General features: G+C 38.2%; 2 protein-coding genes across 2 annotated transcripts; both read right to left on the minus strand.

Moving 5' to 3' along the window:
- Positions 1-234: 234 nt before the first annotated feature.
- On the minus strand, positions 235-1,880 carry LOC120345696 (cytochrome P450 2C70-like). The gene has a single exon (XM_078115524.1). It carries the CDS (start codon positions 1,364-1,366, stop codon positions 416-418), a length of 951 nt encoding a protein of 316 aa, XP_077971650.1. The 5' UTR covers positions 1,367-1,880; the 3' UTR covers positions 235-415.
- A 3,935-nt stretch (positions 1,881-5,815) lies between these two features.
- LOC144425813 (uncharacterized) lies at positions 5,816-9,542 on the minus strand. The gene is made up of 3 exons (XM_078115502.1): positions 9,298-9,542; positions 8,058-9,223; positions 5,816-6,480 (listed from the first exon to the last, which is right to left on the minus strand). The coding sequence occupies exons 2-3, from the start codon at positions 8,929-8,931 to the stop codon at positions 6,245-6,247; spliced, it is 1,110 nt and encodes a 369-aa protein (XP_077971628.1). The 5' UTR covers positions 8,932-9,223; positions 9,298-9,542; the 3' UTR covers positions 5,816-6,244.
- Positions 9,543-11,135: the final 1,593 nt, after the last annotated feature.

The raw sequence follows: 11,135 nt of genomic DNA on the forward strand, positions 1-11,135 counted from the left end.
AAAGGATCAGTTTTTTATCATTATTGCTTCATCGCTATATTTGCTGCTGTAATTCAGCATGCAACAGAGAGTCGCTAACTGGATGACTCATTGAGTTTCGCGACCTCTCCTATATTGCTATGAGTCAATATTAATATTGCCCGTTTTTTGTGTGTTTTTTCATTGTGTTGTCTTATGATGATTCTTGCATGAATAAATATCTGAATCTCCTTCATAATAACAAGTTTTGTTATAGCTTCCATGTCACATTTTGTGTTAGTTGATAATAACATTAATTATAAGTCAAGTTACAGTTAGTTATATATATAATCATCAATGACAAGAGCAAGACTGGTGTTAGCATGTTATGAAAGCCTATACACTAAAACAATGAATACGAAAAATATAGCTATATATACATTATTACACACAGCGATCAGTTTGTCTTAACAAATGTTAGCGTGAAAGGCTTAGGTACGTACGCAATTCCTAACACTCCATCATCAAGCGCGGGTAATTTATTCAAATAGGAGCTATTATGCCGGACGCTAAGTTTTTGAAGAATTGAAACAACAAAAAGGTAGATTTCCATTCGAGCAAGCTGTTCTCCAAGGCAGTTTCTTCGTCCAAGTGAGAACGCAAAAACATATTTTGATCTGACGAACATCCCTTCATCGTTCAAAAATCGTTCTGGTCGGAACTCCTCTGGCTTTTCAAATATGTTGGAATCATTATGGGCACCCCATATATTGAAAATAACTTTAACATCTTTGCGCACGATGAATCCATTAATTTCGACGTCAGTAGGGCTACATCGAGGTATACCAATCGGCGCCAATGTACAATAACGAAAAATTTCTTCAACAAATGCCTGTGTGTAAGGCATGAAATCTCGATGTTCCATTGAAGGTGTTTGTATGCCAATAATGTCTCGAATTTGCGACTGAATTTTATCCTGGCAACTTGGGTAGTGTAAAAATGTGAGAAAACAGCACAAAAGGGTACTGGATGACGTTTCACAGCCGGCACCGAACAGATCCCGAATATATATAAGCAACTGTTTTTCAGTAAAAAACTCGTTTTCGCCGAACTCGCCGAACCGCTTTTGTTCAATAAGAAACGCTTCGATAAAATTTTCAAATTTGCTTGCTTTCATCTCGGATTGAATTCTTGATATTTCTTTTTTAAACTGACTAAATGAGTCTTCTTGCTGTTTTAAACTTTCGTCAAGCACTGATTTAACAGGGGGAAGAATTTTTGTGAAGGGAAGTAGCACAGCTAAATTGAACATCATTGCTTTCCAAGGATCATTTAAAAAGTTTTTGGCAGAGTGTTGAAAAAGCACATCATTATATTCAAATTGTTTTCCAAATATAACACGACACATAACGTTGGTAACTGAATTGAAAATAATAGGGCGATTTTTCTCAGAATTTCGTTGGTTTTCGTCGATGGATTTTAATAAAAACGCGATTTCTTCCTGGATATGTTTCTCGAAACATCGTCTCCAACACCAAGGGTTCGGAACGTCACATTTCCAAATTTTCGATTATTTTCCCAAATTTTATCAGCGGTAAAAACGATTCCAAAGTTGTTACTTCCCAATGCTTTGGCATGAACGTGGGATGGAGCCCGTTCTACAATGTTCTGAGCTTGCCGAATAACGTCATACGAATTGAGCACAATCCCGTCTTCTCTTCCCACTCGTACAGATATAACCGGTCCAAATTTCTTGCTCCATTTAGAAAATTCGATATAAGGTTTTTTACTCATGAATGGGATCATACCAGCTATTGGAAAACCTTTTGGACCGGGAGGAGCTCGAAAAGGACGTTGATACCACCAGGCAAAGAGTGATGTTATAGCGACAATTGATATTACAAATATATACATTGTATGTAAAGTACTGGAAATAAGTAATCACAATTTACAATGTAAATTTTACATTATTACATAGAATCGTGTTGAGAAACAAAAGTTCTCCACTTGTGAAAAAATGTTCATTTTGGCAAGACGTAGGTAGTGCTTCTTGTGAAATAATACACATTAGCAACACGTGCCTCCATCTTGGACAACTCTCGGAAAAAATCATAAACTTTTCACTAAAAACACATATCTTATCTTTTACAAACTATATCACCAAAACCTTTGCATAGCACAACTTATTTCAGTCCATCCAAACCATTCGAAATTTTGAGGAATATACAAGAATTTAAGATGTCGCCGAGTTAGATAGATATGGTTAAATGCTTAGCAAACCATAATGGGTTAGTGAACATTCACAAATGAAACTGTATAATTTTTATTTTATTTTTTTATTGCAACGAATTTTTTTTTAAATTTTATTGGCTGATAAGCAATCTTGACTGAGTATATACAAATAAGTGACCATACATAAGCAAAATAGATGTTGCCACAGGTCGCGCGACCCATAGGTTGATAAACATCGCTGCAGCCTACTGCCATGCTACGAAGGATCGATACCATGCGCGACATTGGTAAATTTAATAGTGAATCCCAAATATTTCAAATCATAGACATTGTTGACGGAACGAAAAATTGCAAAAGTCAATTCAATACACGTTTTGACGAAAAATTATTATGCTAACTAAATGGAAAAACATTTCTGATTATCTTCTATAAGCACTTTGAGAAATACTGGGTCCCACCAAACAATAACGTTGGCAATATTTCATGACATATAGCTTTAACTTATCTTACATTAATATTGAGCATAACGGTATCGTGACTCTCGCTCGTAACAAACTCTACAAACTCGAATAGACAACTGGATAGTCATGGTGAAGTTGCTTGGGGCTATTTACCTGAAATATCTACAAAAAAACGTTTCTAAGGAAATTGAAGATGTTGTTCTTACAAAAACAATGCGTTCAGCAAGAATATGACAGAATTCACTTACTCATTTTTTTCAAAAATACTCCCAATTTAATCTATATTTATATAAGCGTTATGACTTTTATTGGCTCTTCAGAAGTATGTGTACCAATATGGAGGTAACTAATATTGTTCGCCTACTGTACTTCAAGTTGTGTAAACGAACGGATTTCCATGGGATAACACAGACAGTCCCCGAACTCGTAATAGAACTAAAATAAGGAAAATCGGAATAAAATTATGGTCTAACCATAAATTGGTACACATACTACGGGAGTGCCCATTTATTTGTATTTTTCATGCGTATCGTGGCTTCTGTAAAGTTCTGCTTTTTCTTCAACGTTATTGTACTAACTGGTTTTTCAATTTACACTAAGAATATTTCGGCTGACAACAAAATAATGGTGATTAGTCTTGTATAGCCACTATAGCAAAGAAAAGATTAAGCCAGTCAGCACAATACACGAGCATGTTCTCGATACTGTTGCTGCTGTGAATGCGTGGTTTTGTTTATTTCGTTGTTTTCTTAATTGCTACAATATGTTACGTGTAAGCCCGGTACGCCACAACGGTAACGTAAATTCCTTTCTATTTTTCAAACTGAAACCGGTATTTAGAGAGACAGCGCATGATCTTTCGGTGACAATATGTTCAATGAAGACAGTCGGGATGGTTTTAAATGTAGGCCCCTAACGTAAAATCGTTATATTTAAAGTTGAAAAAGCACAGCTATGGTCTTAGAAGGCGTCCGCTTTGAGGTCACAAAAATATGGTAATCCTATGAATAAATATTACTAAATTTGGTACTCCTGAAGTATGCGCACCAAGATGTCGCATAACCTGAACCCAAACCTGGTACACAACCTGAGTTCAGGTTGTGCGCCATCTTGGTGCGCATACTTCAGGAGGTCCCTAAATTTAACTCTGGCGCTGGCCCTTTTTTGTCCTCGTGCCTTATGCGTTTTCGTAAAACATTTTATTTATATTTTTGGTAAAACTTGCACTTCAAAATACTCGAAACCAGGTTTGAAGCTTGGTCTGTAAGTTCAAATCCGTTGTGAAGGCGTTCGCACCTTTGTCTTGCTCTTGTATTTTATCACGAACTTTCGTCAATAATTTTCACAGTGATTTGTTAAAGAAAATTAAATAAAAGTCTCTTACTACTACTCTTAATACTTTTAACGTTAGCAATTGGAATATTTTACGCTTATTGATCTGTAATCTATCAGGAAAGTACAGCTTTCGATAACCGTTTTTTGCGATACATAGACTGACTGTAGGCCGATTTCGTTGAGTTCATTCCTTAATACTAATACCAGCGACCAGGGTTGCCATATTGGCTTTTTTAACGCCAAATTTGCCATTTTTCAAACGCGTTTGGCGTCAGAATTTCCGTTTGGCTTTTTGGCGTTCTTTTGGCTTTTTTCAAGTCTATTATAGTGTCTAATTAAAATCATATGAAATACGATATTTAGTGTGTAACAACTGAACAATAGCCTATTACCTGTACTTATTAGCTACTTAACATTAGGATTTCCCGGAGCATCGATTTCCTTGTTTGTTACATTAACTCTTAACCCTGTAACCATACCCAATAAAAAATATTTGCAGTTTCTGCAACTGCTCAGACAGATGTTCAAGCAGGGTTGTAAACATTGCTTCGTTTTTATAGTTTTGCGTGTTATTTGTTAGTTTTACGTTCTGTTTCCAAAAAATAGTTGTACCGGTAACTGTTATAACTTAATTTCATTATGCCTGATATGGTTTATGTGAGCTTTAGTTTAATTCTGCAATTGCAGTAACGATGTGATTAACTACGCTAAAATTACTGAATTAGATATCGGTGGTCCACTTGCGAGCGGCAGAGGGTTAGATAATTTTTTAATAAAATTGATGGTTTATAAATTTTAAAAGTAAACAAATTTTCAATAGTAAAGTACGATATAGGGAGACTTTTTTAAGGTATATCACAAGTTTAAGTAGAAACATGTAGGTATATTACATACTGACAGACTGAAGCGGCACCCTGTATTGTATATATTGAATGGTAAAATAAGGCTGTCCGCTTGATATTTATTTTACTTTCTAAAGTTCTATAGGAACTTTACTTTCTATTTGTGTGCCTCACTGAATGAACTGATGGCTCTACATCATCATTAGTATGTTGCCAAGGGCTTAAAATCTGACAAATCATTGGGCTTTTGTACTTAGTAAAATTGTTGGCCTTTTCTGGCTTTTTTTACGTCTTGATTTGGCTTTTTTGATCGCCGGGGTCTGGTAACCCTGCCAGCGACACCCTTATCTTGTTTTCAGCGTGATATGACACTGTCATTTCCTCCGGCAACGACGCCATGATTCATAAACCTACACTCAGATTCAACCACTAATTTTTAATTGTTTTAAAAATCAAGACACTATGAATCTTTCGTAGACCAAATCCAAGATAATCAGAACGTTTTCCCCCATTTTCATGGGAAATTTTGATTCTGTATTTTGGCCGATAAATGGACTCTTACAAAGCATTCTGAATGTCATGCATGAAACTGTATTTAATAGTATTGTACTTGACCAGCTAAACGCATAGTTGTCTAAGAAGTCATTTTTAAGACTGCCGGTAACGTGATATCTTACTTCGTCTGACTTAGAAAACTGTCTCGAGGCCTGGTTCTGCTGTAATGCTGGTCGCAAATTAATTTTTCAGTGATCAATACAATTATTACCGACTAATTCAAATGTCATGGAATACGAATCAACAAACAGCCTTTGTTGTGAACATTTTTGATCTATATGTCACGTCTTTTGATAGCCCGGAATCTATATCGACGAGACACAATGAAAACGTATCGAACGCGCCACTCTCCGCCCCTTTGTCCACAAACAAGACACGTGCATAAATCACTTCTTCTTTATATACTTGGCAAAGAACAGCGGTTTTCTTAAATGAATAAAACACAATTGATTAACATAAGTCAAAGCATATAACAACAACAAAAGGCAAATTTCTCACTAAACGTTTCCCGATCCGGGAGGCTAATACAATTACAATATATAACAGATAAATAAACAGTCCACAATACAGACAAATATCTGCGACTCTTTACACGACGAATACGTGATGCAAATGACCGAAAGGTAAACGCTAAACCAGACAATAGATAATAATACTAATTTACGCTACAAACAAAGGAAAAAAAGGGTAATAATGGGTCTACAATGATTGGATACAAGGCAGAGCACGATGAACTGCATACAGTGGCAAAATATACGACAAACGTACGTTTACAACGTAACATACCCCCACCCGAATATATGACCCAGGGAATATATTCTAAAAAATTAAACGTTGTAAATGAAACAATAATTCGATCCACTATTTTTGGTCTTCTAGACATCGACATAGTTTAGTAATGGGTCGTCGAACGTAGCAATCACGCTTCGTGAATACACCTGGTGATACATTTGGTGACGAAACAAGTAGTAGATGGTTGGGCGTCAACGGTTCATCAGCTGAGTGGTCCATTATCACTAGAGTTATCGGTCTGGAATTCAGTATCGATTCCACTTCAACTAGTAGTGTCTCCAACTTCCCATGAGTAATCGATTGACCTGTCAACAATACAGATAGAATTCGTTTAGTTGATTTAATCATTTTTTCCAAAACGCCACCCATATGACTGGCGTATGGAGAATTTAAAGTTAAATTCTACGTCACGTTGACGCAGATAGTTTGCAATACTTTGCTCGTTCCATTTGCTAATTGATTCTTTCAATTTGCGCCAAGCGCCTACAAAATTGCTTCCATTGTCGCAATATATGTGAACAGGACGTGGTCACTACTTAGACGCAGATATGTTCTAAGTTTGTTGTTCTGCAAAATATGTACGTCCATCAACAAATTTGAGTTTGTCTTCCATGCAACTACGCGCTATTCTATCTTCGCGGGAAGTTCTAGTGTCACAAATGCTAGGGATTTCGGCAAAATCCGTACGCCAAAGTCGCTCAATCTGCGACGCCAAAGGATCAACAAAATTAATGGAAGTGTTTCCATAGCCGGTCAGAGACGGACCCATAAGAGACCAACCCAGAGGGGTCTTCACCGCAATCGGCTGTTGACTCCGCCCCTTTCTAACTTCCTCCCATACAAACACTTCGGGAACATCCGCTCCTATCAGCAAAGTCACTTCACCGTCGTGTATTCGAGGAAAGTCGATATCAGACAAATAGGATAGCTTACGCAAGGAACTGCGCGAGGGTAGCTTATTGGGCTTTATGGGCAAGTTACTGACGCACAATACATTGGGCAATTCAATGCAATCGTCATGTCCGTCAATTTCTCTAACGAGTAGAGGGGACAACTTCTTTGCTTCAACACATTTGGGACGATTACCAACAGTTTGCAATGTAACATCTATAGGCACCCCGGTTAGATTTAATTTGTCCATCAATTTCACACTACACATGGTGGCTGTAGAAGCACAGTCCAAAAGAGCGTATGTATCAAAAGCCCTGTTGCCAGCAGTTACTGTCACCGGGACGATATTCATGTAAACACCGGCGTTCCCTTGTTTGCTTTGCGGGCGCCAATTTATTAGCGCGAACGTCGTGATCCGCATGGTTCATCGAGGTACCGACGGAACAAGTCCGTTTACTAATACCATCTCGCCGTGTAGGTGTCTCGAAATCGCGATGCAACAAAACATGATGGAACGGATACTTACAATCGTGGATGGGGCAACTTTCATTCTGGGTGCACTGTCTAAACATATGCCCTCGTCTTAAGCATTTGAAGCACACCTGATTCCGTCTAGCCACGTTATATCGTTCGTACCATGAAAGTACTTTAAATTTCTTACAGTTGAATAATTCGTGAGAGAAATTACAACACGGGCAGTGCCAATCGCGCCTATTTGAGGCACTAGCAGAAATAGCAAAAGCACTACCTTTCGCTTTAGAATTTTCATAATAATTTGATTGCCTTCTATCTCTTCGGGCAAAACGAAAGTCTGATCTTGAAACATTAGCTTGCTCGGTGACAAATTTAGAGAGGTCGTTGTAACTAGCTTCACGATCCTCCGTTTCTAAAATTGTTGCCACTTTGAAATCCCAAGCGTTTTGCGACTCTGGTGGCAATCGTTTAACAATGGCCAGCAAATTGTCAAAATTATTAAGATTGTCGTACTCACTGATTTCTCCGAGAACTAAGCCACATTTCCGCATCAGTCGCGCATACGCTTGCATACCTTTCGCGTCGTCAAAGTTCAACTTCGGACCACGCTTCAACCTGTCCAAACAAGTGCGGGAAATGACATGATCTTTACCATATTCATTCTTCAGCTCTCTCATAGCTTCGCGATATCCGCGACTCTGTTCCATCATTGAGCAATGATCAATGGCATTTTTCGCTTCGCCCTGGCATAGCTGTAACAAATAACTCAGACGTACGTTATCATCATCTACAAGATCTGTAACATGGGCCTTAAAGTTGCGGATAAAGGAATAATATTCCATTGGATCACCTGAAAATTTTGCAATTTCTGGTTTGGGTAGATCGACAGTTCTGCGATGTAAAGCATGGTTCAAACGTGGAGGCACAGGATTAGCTGAGCTACTATCAGCTGTGTGTGTAGGCAAAGTCGGCAAACGCCGTGGAGTATTTTCACGACCGTTATCAATGAGCTGTGATTTAGGTGGGAAATCACGGGATTTCACGCTATTGTCGTGCCTAATTCTATCTACTGTTACCCACCGCAAAAATTCGTCATCGCTCATTTCCCAAACCTTTGATTCTGTTTCAGCAGCCTGTAAAGCGTGTCTTGTCCGAAGCTTACGCAAGTCGTCTTCTAAAGCTGAGAGTTCTTCTTCTTGACGGGCCTTTAGGCATGCCAGCTCCAACTTCACTCTTGCATTCCGGACGAAGAAAGTCGATGACGCTGAAGAACTCACGTCGCTAATGTCACTGGAACTCCTGCAAACATCTAGATGAGTTTTAAATTCATTAAAACTGCCATTGCTAATCATTGCCTGATGTTGGTCATCCGACCTACCACCGGTTGCCATTATTGAGAATCCGAATTAATGTTTGAAACCCTTTGGTTGAAAATTTGAGAATTTTGGTATTAACGTTAATATCATTGAAAACTTCACAAATTATGTTTGGAGACTTGAAATCGTTTGAATTTTGAAGCACGTTTGAAAACTTTTATGTCACGTCTTTTGATAGCCCGGAATCTATATCGACGAGACACAATGAAAACGTATCGAACGCGCCACTCTCAGCCCCTTTGTCCACAAACAAGACACGTGCATAAATCACTTCTTCTTTATATACTTGGCAAAGAACAGCGGTTTTCTTAAATGAATAAAACACAATTGATTAACATAAGTCAAAAAGCATATAACAACAACAAAAGGTAAATTTCTCACCAAACGTTTTCCGATCCGGGAGGCTAATACAATTACAATATATAACAGATAAATAAACAGTCCACAATACAGACAAATATCTGCGACTCTTTACACGACGAATACGTGATGCAAATGACCGAAAGGAAAACGCTAAACCAGACAATAGATAATAATACTAATTTACGCTACAAACAAAGGAAAAAAAGGGTAATAATGGGTCTACAATGATTGGATACAAGGCAGAGCACGATGCACTGCATACAGTGGCAAAATATACGACAAACGTACGTTTACAACGTAACACTATACACTGTGCGCCATAGTTGAAAATGTCTTACTATCTACAAAAGATATTCCCATGGGTGTTTAAGCACACGAATCAACAAAGAAAACAACTGAGCATCAGAGAAGTATGTATGTTGTTATGTTGTTCTTGTTGTTGGACACGTTTAGTGGACATAACGATCGTTTTGTTGTTCTTTGACACTTTTTGGAGACCTAGTGGAAATATTAAGAAAACGCTTTTCTCTCTGATCACTGGATCAATTGCTTTGAGATTTTTAGTGGTTAAAGATAAAATTTTTCTTCAGAAGGCTATTTCCGGTATTTTTATTTATTTCAAATATTTCTGTTAGCTCTGTGAAATTAGTTTTTGTTTGCTATGACGTCACTGAACGTTCTGCGGACGCATATGCAGGCACTCCTCTTTTTGATCAAATGCCATCGAACGTTGGCGTGACCGCGGATTCTGAAAGTCGTTGCAAATCGCAAGTTTTTCGAAGTTACCGGTAAATTGCGGTGATGCCAAAGGTTCGGTAGACCGTACTGTACTGCTTCGCTTGGTGTGAATATATTTGTAGACTGTGGTCTAGACTAGAGTGTCTAGACTCTAGAGCAGGGGTCACCAAACTACGGCCCGCGGGCCGGATGCGGCCCGCGACGTCATTTTATCCGGCCCGCGGCGTCATTTATCCGGTCCGCAATAACACGCAAAAATGGCTAAATTTTTTTCCAAGGAAGATTTTCACGAGCATCGTCGTCCTTGTTTATTTCGTAACCTTGGCCAATCGGCAAGATGCAGAAAAGTGACGTAATAATAGGCCTTTCCGCATCCGCTCAGACACTTTTGTCACCCTGACAGATTTTCAGTCGTGGTTGTAAACAAAACTTCGTTTTTGCGACTTTGAATGCTACCAGTACGTAACGTTTTCTGCGATACACTTGTACACTCGTGGCGCTTGCTTTCGACGAAACTGTTTGTTTTTCGTGCTAAAATAAACGTCGAATGTGCATTTTGTGCTAACAGTACGGTAATCCCTCGCGTACTGCTCCAATTTCAAAAGCCACACTAACTTTTGTACTGCTTTAATGCGGATATTCATGTAGGTATGTTACAAAAAAATTGAAGTTCATCCGATTTAAATAAAAACTGCTCCAGTGGAAAGATCTGAGTAAAAATAGAAAACAATACCAAGTTTGGAATAAACGGTCAAGAAATAACGGAGATATCGGAATTTTAGTACCGCCCGACAGCCAATTTTTTCCATAATGATTGTATTACTTTTTTGATAAGAACTGTACTAAATATGGAAAAATAACACATATCAATCACTAATTTTTCGATGTGCGTCACATCTATGGTATATTGAGATAATTTCAAGTTTTTCATTCTGGCAACGGTCATTGACACCGCCGAAAGATCGTCGCAAATAAACGCTGGAGTTGTGCATGATAGTTTGACAGTGGTTCATTGTGGGTAATAATTAACGATGTTCTGATTGTACGAACTTCATAAAAATTGGTAAGTATCAAGTTAGAGAAGAAATACACACGTCCATATAAATTTTATTGGTGTC

The sequence above is a fragment of the Styela clava genome, chromosome 8 (assembly GCF_964204865.1).
Source record: "Styela clava chromosome 8, kaStyClav1.hap1.2, whole genome shotgun sequence".
NCBI lineage: Eukaryota > Metazoa > Chordata > Ascidiacea > Stolidobranchia > Styelidae > Styela > Styela clava.